At 38.0% G+C, this 18,921-nt stretch overlaps 1 protein-coding gene across 5 annotated transcripts in view; it reads left to right on the top strand.

The window, feature by feature from the left end:
- RIPOR3 (RIPOR family member 3) overlaps positions 1 to 18,921 on the top strand; it is a 51,802-nt gene that overhangs the window by 11,869 nt on the left and 21,012 nt on the right. For 2 of the 5 annotated variants that reach the window (XM_084296513.1, XM_084296514.1), the window contains 5 exons: positions 10,037 to 10,165; positions 14,470 to 14,616; positions 17,483 to 17,561; positions 18,304 to 18,327; positions 18,466 to 18,519. In XM_084296513.1, the coding sequence (XP_084152639.1) occupies positions 10,065 to 10,165; positions 14,470 to 14,616; positions 17,483 to 17,561; positions 18,304 to 18,327; positions 18,466 to 18,519 (405 nt within the window). In that variant the 5' untranslated portion in view covers positions 10,037 to 10,064. Of the gene's footprint in view, positions 1 to 8,207; positions 8,238 to 10,036; positions 10,166 to 11,648; positions 11,722 to 11,962; positions 12,074 to 14,469; positions 14,617 to 17,482; positions 17,562 to 18,303; positions 18,328 to 18,465; positions 18,520 to 18,921 lie in introns of those variants that run through there. The other 3 variants (XM_084296515.1, XM_084296516.1, XM_084296517.1) reach the window with 3 other exon arrangements.

The raw sequence follows: 18,921 nt of genomic DNA, 5'->3' as shown, positions 1-18,921 counted from the left end.
GATCCACTCTGTGCTTCAAGGCAGCAGATTGATGAAGAGCATATGAAGACAAATCAAAAATACATTTTTAAGAAGTTTAAACTAGGAACCAGAGGGAAAACTTGATGCATCTCTTCTATACAAAGCCATCACTAATGCATTTTTCCAGTATGGGAGCCAAATCACGATTGCAAAGGTTTGTTCATCCTCTCTCTGAAGTTATAGCAATTCTATCAGTGTCTTTGATGAGAGCAAGACTGGGCAGAGAAGCAGTGGGGCTAAAAAACACTTCTGAACTAGCAGCATAAGACACTATATGTTAAGACCATTCTGATAGGCAAGGGTAGTTTGATGAAACCAAAACAATTTTTAAATTTCCATCAGAAGTTGACGTTTTCACAGCATTTGATCTGGTCTGCTTCCTGTTTCATGGAATTCTTGAAAAATGTGGTTTAGAGTCATCTTACCCTTGCTATATGCAAAAGAGACACAGGGTCAAATCCTGAACTTTTGTAAATCATAAAATTACTAAGGTTGGAAAAGACATTTAAAACCATCTGGTCCAACCATCACCCTACTACCAATGTCACCTACTGAACCATGTCCCTAAGCACCACGTCCAACCTTTCCTTACACACCCCCAGGGACGGTGACTCCACCACCTCCCTGGGCAACCTGTTCCAATGCCTGACTGCTTTTCCGAGGAGAAATGTCTCCTCATTCCCAACCTATAACTCTGTTGCATTCAATAGAGTTACAGCCGTTCATATCAGCTGAGGATCTGGCCTGCTCTTTATGGGATACTCTTGTGAGTTGAGTGGAGATACTGGGATCCACAAGGCTGCAAAGTGAAAGAGCCCTGAAGTTAGTGCAGCAGTGCAATTTTTCATTGTGGATTTACTGCCCTTCTCCCCTCCCCTTGTGTGGAGGTACCAGTCTTTTCTCCACTGTTTCCATAATTTCAAATTCAAAATCTGACAGAAGTTTTCCTGTCCTATCTGTTCCATGCTCCTGTCCTCATTAGTTCAGTTTAAAGGGGGTAAAACATCTGTTTCCAAGTACAGCTGTGGTTAGTATGTAGGCTTTTTTTCTCCGTACAAAATCTCTAAATCTGGCCATTTAAGATTTTATGGGAGCTAGAGTTGGGCTGTGCAAAGTTCACCTCATTAAAAACAAACCCAAACCAAATAAAAGCAGAGAATAACAGCGTAAAAAATGTGGGCCATGAATGTCAGACCATATGTATTAGGAATTGGTAGGAAATGAAGGGGAAAGTAGAGATATATAAACATAAATTCAGAGGACTTTTTTTTTTTTTCCTTCACCTAGGAAAGTTTGTGGCTATGGAGTGTCTACAGAATGGGAAGATTAGTACAGAGTACAGTGTTGGTGTGGCTATGACAGCTACCCTAATTCATAGGAAAATAAGAGTACAAGCCTGTGTTAGAAGATACTGAGCAAATTCAGCCTAGATAAAATGTTCAAATATGCCAAATGATTTTTGAAGATTGTTCTGTTAGCTGATCAATGAGAGATGTTCTCATTGTCATGGTTTTGATATCCCCTTCTAAAAAATACACACTTTTCAGTTTTATCTTCATATACGCACCAAGAGTCACTAATCAGTAGTGGGAATACTGATTTTGCAAAAAGTAAGTAAGTCTGTGCCTACTCAGCATTAAAGAAAGTGCTTTGCTTTAAAATATAAAACTTTACTCTCTCTCTCTCCAGATGTCTATTTCCCTGCTGTATGACATTTTGTGTACTTTTTCCAGTGTTGTTTGGGTTACTGGTCCTAACTGAGCAACTTCATTATTTTTTGGTATGAGATTGTCTTGATAACATTTATGGAAATAAAACATTGTTGCCATAGAAAGTTGACTTAATGGCTTAATTCTTAATAAAGGGACAGTTTTCATGATCAGACAGCTACATAACCGATGGCTTCTCCCACTTCTTCCCAGGCGTGCCCCAGGACATGTACCAGTAGATTGTGATTGACAGACTTCAGTTTTTGAAGATATCAAAAGACATCTCATATACTATTGAACAAATTGCACTATTACTGGAAGATTGTCATCTCTTTTGGTTAATACACCCTTCTCAGTGAAATAATCAAAACATATCTATCCATCATAGGATAGATATGTTTCATTTCAATAGAAACTTAGAACTGGGACTTTGCACAACTCTAAGGCTGAGATAAGGAGCATTTCTTATTTCATAACTGACCTGGCAGTAGGCTTTTAGGAGGCTCCTGCATTAGCCAGTGGATGAAGATGTGATCACCCCCAGTAACTCTGCATGTAACGTATACTAAAGCATAGATTGCGGAAAGCGGGAGAATGAGAAATGTATTACAGAAGAATGTTCCTTGGGGTTTTTAATTAAGGAGGGACCTCTCAAGGACAGAATGTAGGATCCAGTGTCTTGCTGCTAGGCAAATTTTCCTTTGTCAGAAATGGAAGAGCCTGTTCATCACTTGTAAATTGCTCTCTCTCAAAGCCATCTGCTTCTTCTCTTGGTAGGAATTTGTTTTTAAGTATTCATTATAATGTAGCTCACTGCAGACTCAAATTCTGCCAAAGCTGAAAAAGCTGCAAGTCAGGCTAGCGTGTGGAGCCTGCCACATTCCTGAATCTCTGATTCAGACTTGCAAGTTTGTCATCAAGTTTGAAATTGAAACCAGAGGAGCTTACAGCAAGCCCTGTGCTCATAAATCAGCTGATAATGGGTGAATTGTTCTGTGCCTTTCCCTGAAGAGGAAAGCAAAGCTCAGTGCAAAAGTACACGCAGCAACCGAAGAGCTATGATGTTGGTGAACATGGAGAAACTACATGTGGCTATGTGAATATGCTGCGTACTGGCAAAGGAAGTAAACAGGGATTTGGGCTATATGCAATCCCTGATCCTTCTCCTATTACAACATTACAAAACAGTTACAGCGGGATTTACAGCCAACTTTGATTCTGGGTAACAAATTTTCATGAAAGAAACAGGCCCTGTACATCAGCGTGCTATCTGTGACAAGGTCTCTGTTGTGCCTTATTTGTTTGATATCTGCTGCCACTAGAGGGAGGTACAAAACTGACCACAAAATTATGCCTTGAAAAATAGTTTCCAGGTCGTTAACTAAATATGGGCCAACTTTGCTGCCGGGATTCTACTGAAAATCTGGAATAAATGACTGATTAATTTCCTCTGGTTGTGCACCAGAGAATCACTGAGTGATTCTCACTGAGAATAGAACTTGGATCTGTATACTTAGAAAACTAATTAGAAATACAGCAACATATTGAGTTGCAGGCTTGAAAAACAGGTCATCAAGGACCTGAAAGTCGAGTCCTGTGTTCAAAGAACTACTCTAGAAACGGTTACGTGTGAGTCGCTACCTCCAGCACAGGAGAAGCTGTCTGAGGGGAGTGATTTTGCTATTTAAATTTATTGCTGTATGGCCAACTTGGAGACTCAGAACTTCATTTCCAGAAGCTGGCATAAAGCTGTAGAAGGGACTAATGACTAAAGCAGTAACCTGGATCAAAGCTGTTTATCTGACTTTCTCCTTATGGCTTAAATATGACCAGGAGGAAAGTATGTCAGATATGTAGCATTTAAATACATATTTAAGAATTGAATCAGCCCAGAAAGAAATAAAATTTTCAAGAGTACCTAAATGAGTAACACACTGAAGCCCCATCTTTCCATATAGTGTGAGTTATTGATGTAATGCTTATTAAAAATCAACGGAACTAGATCCTAAGAGCCTAAATTACTTCTGAGAATGGGATTATATTCCTACATCATGTAATATTGTGACAGACATAAATTTGGTGCAAATAAAAGGGACAACCTAACAATCTGATTTAGGCAGGTTTAGGCCAGGAAGTTGTGGAATGCATGTAGATGCAGGGATGTAGAGAAACAAAATCTTCCACTTGCAGCAAAATTGCTATGTAATTGCTCACGTTGCTCAGTTTTAAATGTGCAGAAATGTGTGGTGAATATGAGTGGAAAAATGACTGCTCATGGATCTATACAGCTGTAGCTACTGGGCTTCACAGCAGCGTAGCTAAACATACCACTTTGGTAGAAGATGGTTTCCTGCATGGATTGCCTTTTTAAGCAAATAAGACTGAAGAAATTAATCTGTCCACATTGATTTATTCTCATCATAGGAACTGGGGGGAGGAAGAGATGAGTAGGTGTGAGGTGGGAGAGCAGGCATATTGCAAAGGAGAAGCAAAATGTACCTCTTAGTGGTTCAGACATGATTGATAACAGTACGAAGGGGAATATATTCAAAAGCTCATCACAGACATATTTTTCTTTATTACCATTATCTGTTTTACCATATGAATCTGATAAACAGAATACCAAACATACATTTTCCATTATTTGCAATTGCAGTGGCTTTTCCCCTGTCTGTGTGGTGGACTAGTTAGAGGTTATGTGTATTGGCATGAGACATCAGTTTTGGATAAATGGTATCCTGCAAACAGAATTCCTGTGTTACACTGAATTACGTATAACCTATTCAGATTGTGCTGTGAATTTCCACGAAAGGATGCATCTGAAGAAAGGATCCCTGTTTATGTGTAATGCTGTGTTAAAATGGCAAGAGATGCAGCATCAAGGGCATTTTCTGTCTTCCTAATTCAAGTGTCATTAATCTTTAGAAAAATAACCGCATTTTTTTTCTTAGTTCTGCCAATAACAGTATAAATAGAATGTTCGTTTAATAATTGAACAAAAATGCTAAAAAGTTAAGGGGCCTTCATCATAAATTTGGAATGTTTATCTAGCAAAGTAGCCATTGCTACTGAGGTCAATGGTTTTGCTAAAGAATGCTCGAGAGCAAAGATTAAATATAGTGTGTATTTTCCCAGTGGATTCAACACTGTGCTGTACACAAGATGGTCAAGAACTGTTCATTCGTTGTTCTGTCAGCCTTCATTACATATACCTTTAGAGTAATTAGGGCTGAGTCATGACGTTATCACATCTCAGGAGTTTCATTAAATTTAATGGTGTGGATTCTTTAGATCCCCAATGCTGCAAAGTAAGTGCCAAGATCTAGAAATTTCCAGCCTGTTCCAGGGTACACTGAAATCACAGGAAACTTCAGTGGTTCAGGCCAACCAGCCCTAAGACTGTTCAGAAAGTCTGACATTATTGTAATACGCTGTGGCAATCTGATTTTTTTTTTAATCGGTATCATGAGAGACTCAAATGTCATTGTCTGCTGCAAGTGTTTTGAAGTGGATACCACCCGTCAGAAGCAGCCAGAAATGTTAGCTAACTACACTGTTTCTGAGTTTTGAAATAAATGATAGGAAGAAAAATAATTATGATTACATCAATATGATGCTAGAAAAATTTAGATCTTAACTTGGACTTTAAAAGTTTTCTGATGTTATTATGCCAGGATTGTCTTTTCACCTATTAAGTGCTTGCAGTATGTATTTCTATCAGCTAAAACCCTACTGCCAATGCAGTTACAACAGCAAAAAAGATATTGTACTGGAATTTATAATAAATTCGGGGAAGTGAAATTAGTAACTTAGAACAAAGATTTTTTTTTTTTTTGAAATATCAGATGATTTGTTGGAATCACAGATCATTCTTAAAGTCCAGAGAATGTCTCTGGAAGAGGATTATGTTGTGATAGTACAAAATGAAGTCAACTCTTTGGTTTACACAACTAGAAGATAGAATGGCTCTACCACAATCCCAAGTAAAGCTAATGTAACATTTCCAAATAAAATTATGTATAAAAATTACAAGAATAATCAAGGAGAAAACATCAAGTGGTATAAGGCAAAATGTCACGATGCATGATTTGTCCAGAATCACAAACGTGATCCTAAAGCCACTTTACTGCCATTGGCATTTAATAGTTTTTGTATTTTTCACTGTGTTTATTTTCTACGGTGACTAATAATTTACTTGATTTCTACCTGGCTTTTATTCTGTGAGCAATACGCAGCTGCTGCTTGCTGAAGCCAGGGAACAGCAGTTTCTGGCGTACTTGTTGCCCAGGCTATCGCCTTGATGCGTGTATCCACAATCAGCTGAAGGAGCCAGAAGTCTGGCACACTTTTTGCAGATACACAACTAGGAGCAAGTGTTTGCCTCTTAACCAACAGGTCATTCTCAAATGGCACATTATAATATTTTAAGAAAGCATGAATATCTTACTCTAGCAATAGTTCATCAAATTCAAGTGAACCTCTCGAAGATATTAGACAAAAATCGTGGCTACTAATTTAAAGTACAAAACACAAGCAGAAATATTTTGCAAGAAGTCAGTGAGTCATATTTTCCTCATAAAATTGTTGAAACCATTGTGTCCAGAAACAATTAAGTATGTGACTAGGGTAGGAAAAGTTTAGCCATAAACACAAACAGACACCAACTTCTTGTTTGTAGAAGATCAAGGTCCTTTGGCTCGAGGAATACCCTGATACTAACATATTAAGTAGAACACGCAGTTTGAGTGTACTTATTGCTGCAAAGAAAATCAAATGTTTGGTCCTGTATGTCTGGATAATTGGTAATTCTGAAGGCTAAATGCTAATACTTTACTGGTATATGGCAACTCATTGAAATAGGGACAAACACACTCCTTTAATTTGGAAAAAAAAACCAAACAACTCTTTTGATTTATATTAAAAATATATTTTCTAAGACCTGAAATCTCAATCTTACAACACTGCAGGTATTAATGTGTTTGAGTATATAAGCATCCAGCAGTTCAGAGGTCTGTTTACAACTCAGAAACATTATGTTTGATTCAAGCTTTTGTTTTTTCCCCAGTAGCTCAGTGTTTCTGTCACCCCTGGCAGTAGATTCCATCAGTTTGGCCTGATGTTCCTGTACTCGACACATGCCAGCCCCATGCTAGCTACTGTATCCACATTCTGTGCTTTTTGGGAAGATTAAAAGTGAGGAAGTACTTCTGCTCCCCAGGGTATAATCCTGGCATTTAAGAGATCTGAAGACGTTGACCTACCCAGCAGAGATTACAGGTTGGAAGATAGATTGGAGCTCAGCTTTGTTGGGCTGTGGGGGGGTCCTTATCTGATTTATTTTTAGCCTAAAGGGACAGTTGAAATTGAAGACACGTCCAGATGCTCTTTCTCAGGGCAGTTGTAACATAGCTCAGCACTTTTGTACAGACACTCTGGCTAGCGAAACCCTGTGTTTAAACAACTGCATGTATAAATCTTTCTTACTATTAAAATGTTGTCAAGACATTCTTCTTATGGCCTTCTAGTCCGATGTGTGAAATGAGCTGCTAGATTTCTAGGTTACTACCAAAATACATGTGCCAGAGTGTACCATGAGATATTTGACTTTATCAACATTATTTTAAAATAAGAAAGATAACTTCTTTAACATTGTTTTCCTAGTATTATTCAGATTCTCTCATAGGAAGGAACTGTGAAAATGTGCTTGTGAATTGCATGTGAACGTAGCTATATGTTGGAGCTGCACATGACACAGTCAGTGGCCTTGAGGGCTGAGCTTTGTGCTGTCAAAACCAAACAACCCATAAGTATTTTTGAACAGTTATGGCTGTGCATAAGTGAGGTCCAATTCATCTCTCATTTCTACTAATTTGCAATATTTTCTTAAAGTCTGAAATTATATTTGATTTATAAATACATATGTGGCAACAGAATCAAGTCTAAGCAGATTAAGCAATTTATTTCTTTCACCAGCTGAGGTTTGAGGGTCTGTACATTTCAAATGTAACTCTTCATGCTGAGAGTTCTGTACCACAGACTTGTATTTCAGAAGTCATCTCAGCATTTTCCACGTCACTTTCCCTGTCAAGGGTCTCTCTGTTTTTGTTTTTGTTTTGTTTTTGTTTGCTTCCTATTTTTGTGCTTGAAAAGCTTCTGTTCTCTTGCTATACAGGTCTTAGGAATCCTATGAAGTCAGAAAAGCTTTTCCTGCACTTCTTTCCTTGTCCTGTCTCAAGAAATAAGCTTCCCAGGTTAGGGAGCTGAGGAATGGATCCTGGGAATCTGGCTCAGCCTTCAGGAGGGATGTGGTCAATAACCGTGAGGCTATTCCTTTTATTTCTTCCTTTAACAACTTGTTATGCAATGACATTTTTCAGCAAGTTGCATGGTTTTTTTTTTTTAGTCTACTGATCCTTTTGATGGGGTGACTGTTCACAGACATAAGCATCTGAAAACCAGAGGAAAGAATGGAAAATATTTTGAAGCTTCAGCTGTGATGTGGTTCAAGTATGCTCTCTGATTAGGGGTGTTAAGGAGGCATCGTTTCAAAGCAACAGAGCATAAGTGCTGTAGAGTATGATTTAAAGGTGATTAAGGTGCACCTAAATTTGTCCATGTAACAGATTTCTGTTGATGTTACTGGAGCTATGGAGTCCTGTGGGCTTCAGTGCACTAGATACAAAACCACTAGCCATACCCAAGATTTTTTCTCTATTTAACAAACTAGGTAGCTTGCAAAGCAAGGTAGCTTTTTGCCTCAAATGTATCATTTTCACATCTTCTTCTAAAATGCTTTGCCTGATTTTATTTTTTCACAGATGTGTTCATGAGCTTGGCAGATCTTGTAGAAACAGGAGTCTTTTAGCTCAGCTCAGGGCACTAACTGAATGGCTTCTAAAGAAATGATCAGTTCTCAGTTCTCGCTTGCCAACAGGATCTCTGCTTGTGGAAATCCATAACAGTTTAGTGACTGCCTTGGTAGACAATGATACCTAAAGCATAGTCACTTACAGTAATGCCCTGTACTTGTAGACTAGCCCAGAATCAGCAAAACGCTCCAATCTCATCCCTCTTGGGAAGGATAGTTCAACCTTTTAGATCTTTGTATGCAGTCTGGAAGAGCATTGAGTTAGGTTGCTCTCCAAGTTAGTGGCAGAGCCAGGAAAAGTCTTACCCTGACACTTCATGGCTTCTACCCTGAGTAATTGCACCCATGCTGCTGGAATAATGTGGGGGGAATAGGGGTTTAGTGCAGATGTTTCTTTCCAGTACCTACACAGATAGATTAGGTAATCTCACTAATCTTCAAAGTGTGTTCTATAAAGTAGGAAAAATTTCTGCATGGAGCATCTCCATGTGGAGGTCTTTGTTGTTGTTTGTACTTCTCTATACAAATAGATACCCCAGCTTTTTCTTTTAATCAGTTAAAAATTCTCAACAACTTCAAATGGAGTTTTGTGTGAGTCAGAAGTAAGAACTAAGAGAGGAAATTAGGATTTGGCCCTCATTTTGGCCTCATTAAAACAATTAAAGCAAAGCTGCAAGTTGCGGTGTTTATATTAAACCAGCTTTGGGGAAAAGGAAGGGAATGCTGTATATTAATTGTCCGGGTGATTTTCTACAGCTGCTTTGAGAGATATGTCTGTTACTTATATTGTAACTTGGATTCTATAGACATATGGCACAGAACACAACTCTCCAGAAAGCAAAAAAGTTTGACTGATGGAAAACAGAAGACAGCAATCCAAAGGAAATCCTGCCAGAGGAGGAGCATGAACCTGAAATTTACTGTTGAAACCAGATTTCTGCCTTGGGCTTAAGTACCACACTCAGCCAATTCTACCATTGATTTCAGTGTGGCTCTGCACAGACGCAAAGAACTATTTTTTTGGACCTGACTAAGTCTGGAGCTTAAGTATTTTTCTGGCATTCAAACTGATTTGGAAATACATGGGTTGGCGTGAACTCCTTAAGCAGTGGGACAATTACAGGGCTTTTTAAAAATCAGAAATGCAGACAGACTGTGAATAGAGGTTATTCTGGCTTTTACATAGTGAATTTGTAAAATCAATCAGCAATTGCAGAGGGCATAAGAGATTTCATTGCACTGTTTAGTACTTTATTAATTGTATTGTGGATGGCAACAGAAGAAACCTGTGTAGCAGAGAAGTCTTTTTTTTTCTATTTAATCTACTGCCTGTTTTTCTGACTCTCCCCTTTCTTGCAGCTCAGCACTTGCAACAGCACAGGTCTAAGCCAGAACTGCCAAGTAGGTTTTGACTCATCTGTTTTTCCTTTTATTTTAGAAGCCAGTAGACTTGCTGATTGGCAATCATGTCGGTCAAACTGACATTCGTCTCTCCTGGGGATGGCGGTGGTATCAGCAGGAGTTGTTCCTTCACTGGATTCAGCACTGTGCAAAGCAGAAAATTAGCGTAAGTAACACAAAAAAAAAGCACCTGATCATCTGGACAATGAATGTTAGGTACCGTGAATGTATTTTTTAACAAAATCATGTATATATAGAAGTTTTTTCTTAATCTTGATCTTAAAACTTAAATGAGTGTTGTCATGGTTCACTGGTAAGCACTTACACTTTACACTATACTATCTTACTGCTGTATACACTGTGCTTCAGAGGCAGCTGAACTTCTGGTTTGTGAGAGAGATTATGTATCATATTCTTCATAGTGTCCATTTCTTTTAGAAAAATGTTGATATGAAAGGTGTTACCTAATACTTTTTACAATCACTGACCTCCACTTCTCTGCTGTGTTTCTGCAGGGTGAAAAGCAAATGTGATCACAGAGATGATCTCACTTGCTGAAGTTGGTCAGATATAATACAATCAAAAAGATATGGATAAATAATATCAAAAAAACAGTTTTCCACTTTCCATAAAGTAAAGTTTGGGATCTCAGCATGCTCAAGAATTAGTATTAATGTTCCAGTAGGAGGCATTTTTCCCTGACATCTGTTCTAGTGACCCTGGTAGTAAAAGGTGTGTTCTGACTAATAGCAGCTTTCAGATAAAGTGGAAGGCCTTCTGAATAGTTATGGTAATTGAAAATCTCATAGACTTTTAAAAAGATGGTGATATTAATGGTGAATCCTGGCAAAAAATGCCATTGATCCCAACTAAAATTCTCCTCCAGTTATTTAAGTGGAGTAGCATTACATGAGAGGAAGGACTGCTTTCTGGCAATGACACAAACTAGAGGAAGGGAGGAAGACAAAGAGTCCAAGAAAGCTACTGCAAATTCACTACTGTCAGTAACAGGTCAATAGTATAGCCAAGGTTGCAATCCAGTCCTTCAGTTTTCAGTCCAACATGGTAATTGCTAAACCATCCTGCACTGTTTTTCCCTTTTTGGTTATTTACAAATTGCTGTGTAGCCTTGCTTTATGCAGATAACTGTGCAGCTTTTCCGCTAGAAGTGTTCTTGTTCTTTTTCTTAATTTAGCGATCCTTGTATAGCCTGTGGAGTGCTTTCTGAAGATATGATACATAAATAGAAAGTAATATAATCCCTGACAACCAGTGCGTGTTAGAATAATAACAAATCATTTAGAAGTATCATATAGAGGTATTGGAAAGTATGCCTCTAGAAGTATTGTATCCCAAAAAATCCTATTTTGTATCACTAAAATACTGGAATCATTTAATAAAATATATTTTCAAAGAAGCAAATGATTGTATTACCCTTTTAGGTAAATGTAGTGTGGTAAAGTATGAGCAAAAATGAAATTACAGCATGACTGTGATATGAACAAAAAGTCTTTACATTTGAATAAATTAATTTGTTGTGGAAGATGGAAAATAACACCACCTAGCAAAGACTGGGCATCTAAGATCTTGAAGAAAACACTGACAATAAATTGTTTAAGCAGACTTGAGCTCAAGTGACATAGTGGGAGTTCAAGCAGGGAAAAGATCTACCAGGAAAGGGGCTGAACAGCTGTTTCTCCAACAAAGACACAGTCCAGTGGGGTAAGAATGCTCAAAACAGAAACGTTTCTATATCCCTTAAGATTATTCTCTTACTTTTAGCTGCAAAGGTTTTCTAGCCAGATGCCTCTCTTTATGCATTTTTTTATGATGTTGCTTTTTGTTATTTAAATGTTTAGACAGACAGTTTTGTCCAGGAATTATGACATTAAGAAAAATTTTTGTACTACTCAGTAACAGCCTGGTAAACACCCAAGAGCCTTCTCCAGCATAGCAAAGAAATATTCTAATCACCCTCTCCTAACTTCTCTCTCTCTCAGGCACTGTTGCAAAACACAGCAGGAGATTGCGGGGCCCTATGCAAGGTCTATCCAAAGGATGACACACAAATCAGGTCCACATGGAGATTCTTAAGCAGATGCTAAATATATTTTTGCATTTGTTTAGCAACTTCCTTTTGAGGCTCTCAGTCAGACACACTATTTCATTTTTCCTCACAATGGAAGTAAATATTAGTAGTGATACCAAAATTACTAGGTTCACAAGGGAAAAAGACATAGCATCTAACATTAGGTACTGTCCCTGAGGTCCCAAGCTAGCCCTTCAACTTTTCTATGCAATGCGTGGGTTTCTAAACATCAGTGCACTGAGTGCCTATGGGCTGCATCACTCACTAGCAGATACTGAGGAAAAGGGTGACTTTTGGCTGCTTAGCTGTAGTGCTTAGCTGCTGTACATGAAACTGAAGGGAAATGATTTTCTGAATTTAGGATTTGCAGTCTAAAACTCTGAAGGTAAATATCAAAACTGTTTAATTCCCCCCAAAGTAAACAAACAAAAACCAGGAGTAATTTGGGCTTTTTAATTTCAAAAAGATAGAATTGCCTTATATGTTCTGTATGGTATCTTGCCCTTTGGAGTACTCATCTAAAACATGGAAATGGATACTAATCATTTCTTTGCATGAAAGAATTTTAAGTCATGATCCTTATAAGAGACTCTTTCAACTGTTGTTATTGGCCGGACTGTTACTTCCAGTGTTATTCCTGTTGAAACCCTCTCATTTTGCATGGAATACTCAAAGATTCATTATCTTAGGGAAACGTTGCACGTTTCTAATTTAACATTTGTGTTCCTCGTTATAGGTAACCTGAGTTCCAAATGGTTTGGTTGATTAACACTTTACATTAAGCCATCATAAAAAATAAGATAATCATTGTGGTGAAGAAACTAAATATCTAGTACTGTTTGGCAACAGATAAGGTGTTAAAAAATGAAGTTAAGTGGAAATTCAGCACCAGGATAGCTAAAGTATTTACTTAAAGGTTTCTAGAGTAGGACTGGGAACAGCTCTCAGGTTTGCTGGGCCTATTTAATCACCAAGCTCAATAATCTCTTTAGGCATTGAGTCACATGCCTAGACCTTAAGGCAGCCAATGGATAATTATTAAGCCTGTTGGAGTTCATCATTTCCCCAGGTGAGCTGAATTTAGGACGAGGATTATAGAGAAGGTGGAAAGCTCCTTTGAGTGCAACCAGTTGGCTCAGTCTCATGGAACAGGAAACTTCTTTAGCTAATGTTATTTTAGAGCCTCGACTTACAGGGAGTATTAACAAAACTAGATAAAAAATAATTAAGACTTAAAAGACTATATTAGCTAGAAGCCAAGCAGGAACCTGACAATCTGAAAGAACCATTTGCAGAGAGTTCATTTTCTGCTTTAAATATGGTAGATATATAACTAATCGTTAGGGATGTTGTAATTCATCAGGTTAGCACAAGCAGTCCTGCATGTGGGATTTCTGTTAGAAACAGTATTTGGTTTTGCAGTTGCTCTTAAAAGTAAGTGAAGTGTTAGTTGCTGAAAAAACACTGTAATAATTATATCTTGTATGTAATCTGGGCTTGGTAGTAGGCTTTACTAAAATGTGGTAGGGCTTTAAGTGCTCCCTTTAGTGAGTACAGGCAAAAAGGTAGCTGTTATTAAAGGTTGTTTTATGTTAGCTCTGTCAATTGGAAAGATAATAGCTTATCCAGTCTCTTGGTAGTGTTTTAAAGCTAATTGTGTGTGTTTGTCATAATCTGTGCTTCTTGTGTCCAAGTTAGTGCTTAGAAGTGTAAATGGTTTAGCTTATCTCTGGAGATTACGGGTAGCTGGAGAGCAAAAGTCTCTTGAATTCTACTTCCAGCTCAGAGTTGTTAGGCCTTGAGCAGATCAAAAAGTCATTGCCTTGTTTTCCTGAATTGCAGGTGAGAGTCAGAACGGCAATGTCTGTGTCTTGCAGCATGACTAGATCTATAGTTGACTCAGCAGCTAGTGTAAATGTGTACATAGTATTAGGGCCTCAGCTAGTGGCCCAACAAGTCTGTTAAGACAAGTACTAACAGTATGATCCTTTACCTGTTCCAGAAATGAGCTTTTCTTTTCTTTGCTTAATATCCCCCACTTCCTGAAGAAATGGAGACCTGCACAATTCTGCCTTTAAAAAGGGGCAAAAGAGAACCATTAGGCTTCCTTGAGTCTGCTTCAGTCTTGGAGAAGGAACCACTTCTTATTTTTGTTGGAGTCAAAAAAAAAAAAAAATTGTAGCTTTTCTTCATTGGGTATGTGGGGCTGGGCCTGAATGTTCTAATGTTATCCATTGAAGTGTTTTCAGTGTGTCCAAGAGCTTTAATCCTTTTGGTAAAAATATATGGGATTTGGAAACTGGAAACTCTCTGGGTTAGGCATCTCTTCTCCGAGGTGCTGTGTTTTGCATCTTTCCCATATTTCTCTTCTTTTTCTACAGAAAGTCTCTCAACAGAAGTTCAGTGAGATCAAGAATGTCACTGAAGTCCCCCAAGGCATATTCTTCACTGCAGAAAGGGGCAGTCATCTGGGATCCAAAACCACTGCAGGTGAAGAAAATTTTTGAAGCTTTGAAGAAAGGACTTAAGTAAGGACTCTTTTTAAATATTGTAATTTACTGTACCTAGTCATGCTGCTTAACTCTGTGTATGACATTGTTCTCTGTCTCTGTTTGCCATTCTTTAAATAGCATGCTACTCTGGACTTTAAAAATCTTCTTTCATCTCTGGGTGGCTTGTTGTAAGAGAAGAGCTAAGCAGATCCCCCTGAAAGACTTAATTGACTTGAAGTGATGAAACAGATCTGTAGTACAACTCTATCTTCTTATGGCAGTGTAAATAAGATTACTAAATGTGTTATTTCAGTTTTATTGCTTTAAAAGTAGCACTGTTTCAGAGTCTTTATTATAGTTGACTGCTGTTGTCTATGGTTGTAGACATTGTTATGTTAGTAAAGACTTGACTAAAAAGGCTAAAGGCCCAATTTGTCCATTTTCTCTATCTGGCAGATGTGAGGTGTATGTAGCAGACATAACAGATCAAAGACTGGGCTGGCAACCCGAATTTGGGGTGTTCTGGCTTTGAGGGAGCTGTCAGTTACATCACCGAAACACTTTTGTTCACTACTGAAATGGCAAATAAAACAGATGAGCTTGCTTCCTTGGTGTTACAGACCAGAAGTTGAGAAGTGGTGTTAAATGCTGTTTGCACTTCACATCTTTGACTCCATTAGTGAGAGGAAACTGATGAAGCTTTAACTAAGTCCTGAAACCTTACTATATAAAATATGAATCATTAGAGTTCATGTTGATAGATCTGGTCTAATATTGCAGGAACTTCATTTACACCCTGAGGCAGCTGTTGGAAGATAAAATATTGTCCCTTGGATTTGTAAAACCTGTTACTTTCCTGTTACTGCTGCCATCCCACTAACAGTTGATTCATGTATGTTTTTGCTGGCATCCCACTAATGAAGTTCATTTCTATATGTTTCTGCTTCCCTCAGAATTTTGCTACTGTATTAATTATGATTATAGTTGTGTTTTTTTTTTTTTTTTTTTTTTAAGGAAAGAACATAAAAAGCACGGTAATAATTTATCGCACACTCATGTTTTTATTCTGATAAAGGACTATTAAGTTCTAGCCCTAAAAAAGAACAGAGGAAAAAAAAAACACAGTCCATGTCTTTTTATGATTTAGATTTAAAACAAATAATGAAATTAAATGTTTTTGCAGAGTTTTGAATTTATCAGCGCTTAGAGAGAGAAACCATAAAGTGGATTAGTGTTCCCAGTTCTACAGGGAATGCCATGTGATCTGAATCATGCCAAAACTGAGTAGCTAACTAATTGACTAAAGTAACCTACAGAAAACAACTGTATCGAATAGCAATAGGAAGTCCAAACTTTAAGTAGATACAGATTAAGTCCATTTGGTGCAGGAGCGACTTGAGTTTTTAGAACAGAATATGTTTTATGTGCCTCCTTCTTTATAGCTATAGCAAATAACTCTTCTGTTAACCATCTGGATACCATTCCATCAAGCTAGCAACTCTAACATGCCTAAATCTAAAAGTGATAAAGCTCTCCTAAAAGGAAAGCAAAATCTTTCTTGCTACCAGCCCTGGCTACTCCTGCACTGAGCAGTTAACAGGCAAAGGTAAAGAGTAGGCTGCTGAATGCTGCAGCCATTGAGTGTCTTGAAGGATCTGTTTTTGTCAACAGTAAGAAAAATGAAATGCATCAAAGCAAATGTGAAAAGTACAGCTGTCTGACATGAAGTTATTTTGACTGCTCAGCGACTGTGTCTTATGTTGTATTTACAAGGTGACTTTTTCTTTCCTATTTCAACATTAGAGGAAAAAGTTACCTAAGCATGATCTGTATTAAAAGCAAAATTGGAAGGAGATGTTGTCAGCAGTAATAGTTCAAGGCATTGTGAGAACTCCAAAGGGATAACCCATGCATGTAAGCAACTCTGTGGGAGCCAACTGGCCTCAAGTGCTTCACACCTTGCAAAATAGTTCCTGTTCTGGAAAAAGTAACGGTTACGTTAAGAAAGTTTCTAGTATGCTAGAAGGTGGTATTCACTTCTGTTTGCTAATACACTGAATGACATCTGCCCTATCTTAAGAGTATTTCTACGAGCTTTGTTCTGCAGCCCAAGTGCTTCATGTTGCAGTTCTTTGACTTTGTAAGGTGGAATTGGTTGAAGACTTACTCCTCAGTGTCTGTAAGATAAGACTTGCTGAACAAATAAACTGTTTTTCTACCTAACAGAAAATGTTCCAGAAGGCCAAACAAAAAATAGAAAATAAAATAAAAGGGGCTTTGTGTGTTGGGCTGTGTTTTAAAACTTGCTGTTCTCTTCCTACATCCCTCCTTTCTTCATGCCTTCAGTAGTTCTTCCAGCTCTGCTGCTTTTTTACCTCACATTTCTAGAATAAAGCTTATCTTTCACTTTACTTTAAATGAAGGGAAACAACAAAAAAAGTCTGAATTCAGTGTGCATGTGCACATGTATATACATTATGCACCAGTGTTCGCTTTCTTGAATTGCAGTGTAGCATTCTCCTCCCGGAGGAGTGACAAGGATTAGGGAGATTCTTAATGTACATCATCTTTGAATGTTGGGTAGCAATATTGAACATCTGTGGGCACTCACTTTATACTTAAGTTCCTCTTCTTACAGATGCTCTTGTACATCTGTCTCCTGATCCTCTATGAGTGTCCTACATATAGGACAAATATTTACTTATGGAAACCATCCCTTCTCATCCGTTGACCCACGTTCCTCTATATGGCCATTCAAATATCTAGAGAGTAAAGCAAGAGAAGTCTTCTCTAGAGATGTTAAAAAGTTACTTTTTAAAATGCTACTGAAAAAAATCTTTGAGAAGGTGTTATAATGAATGTACCAGAAGGATATAACACTTGAGGTTTTCTTTTTCTCCAGTGAATACTTGGAAGCACATCAGGCTGAGTTGGATTATCTCTCTGGTCGGCACAAAGATACGAAAAGGAACTCCAGATTGGTATGTTGCTCTTAATGTTAATGCCTAAATGACTTCTAAAAGGCTGGCACAAAACTAGATGGTATCTCTCACTTCTGGGACTCCCAGGGGTTTTACAGTTAAAACACTGAGGTAAGATCCAGCAAAGCAGCACACTCTAGAATTTATGAAGTAAGTTAGGTCTAGATGTGAGAAATGAAGTTAGAATTTCCCCGTTTCAACAGCCAACTGTGATGTTTAGATTGTATTCCTTTTCTTACTTAGGTGGTATCTCCGTGCATCTGTTCAGTGATCAGTGTTCATACCTGAGTCTGTATGGAGAGAAGCAGAAAGACCAGGCTTTGTTTTCAGTAGTTGGTGAATGTGTCCTAACAACTTAGATTCTGCTGTGTTCGCAATTCCCTAGAACTGTCAGCAACGGTGCTAATGAAAAGACAACTCTCAGATCCAACTTTGCCTTCCATTTGGAAAGTAATATCTAGACAAAAAAAGTCCCGTGCACCATGACCAATGAACATCCAAGTCCTTTTTATAGCTGATGGTGAAAGAACGTCTCATTTCAAGCATCCGTTGGGGTGTTGGAAGTGCCAAACCAGCCACATGCAGAAAATGAGACTGATTCTAAATGTTTTTGTCTGTCTGCTTGTAGTAAACAGTACATCTTAATTCAGTGTCATTAAATGCATAGTGAGTTTTGCAATAAAAGTCAAAATATTGTTTCTATGCGTGCTCTCCTGTTCAGCCTGTGTTTTTTTTCTTTCAGGCCTTCTACTATGACCTGGATAAGGTAAGATTTGTGAAGATGAGATGAAATATTGTAGGTGAAGGAAAAAAAAAAGTGTTGCTTACTGTGTTACTTAAAGGCATGTTTAGGAAATACTGAAATAACTAACCGAGTCCCCCTTCTCTCCCCCCTCTTCAAAAGCAAATTCGCTCTGTGGAGAGATACATTAGAAAATTGGAGTTCCACATAAGCAAGGTAAGGGGGTTTTATATGTTGCATGTGTAAGGCTTACATTGCTATGTAAGCAAACTCTCTGAATAGAAAATACTTTAACTATAATTTGTCTGAAGGGGAATTTCTGGGTACTTTCTGAAAGCTGTAGCCACTCTGTTACTGAAGGAGGCGATTTTTATTTATTTATTTTCTTGAATGGTTCTATTCAGGCTGAATGTTTGGCACAGTCCAACCTGAGCTTGCCTGTGAAACCAATTTGCGTACTCTGCCAGTTTGTTCGGAAAATAAATAAATAACTCTGCTTTCGGAAGTTTCACACATTATCCCCCTGCCCCCTTTCCCACAAGGGGCCTAGATGGGCTGTTCTTTATTGTGTATGTCTATGATCTGCTTCCAAAGGAATTAAATCTCTCCTCTGACATG

Source organism: Netta rufina, assembly GCF_964035555.1.
Source record: "Netta rufina genome assembly, chromosome: 16".
Classification (NCBI taxonomy): Eukaryota; Metazoa; Chordata; class Aves; order Anseriformes; family Anatidae; genus Netta; species Netta rufina.
The sequence above is the reverse complement of the archived record's forward strand: the minus strand, read 5'-3'. Positions and strand labels throughout refer to the sequence as shown.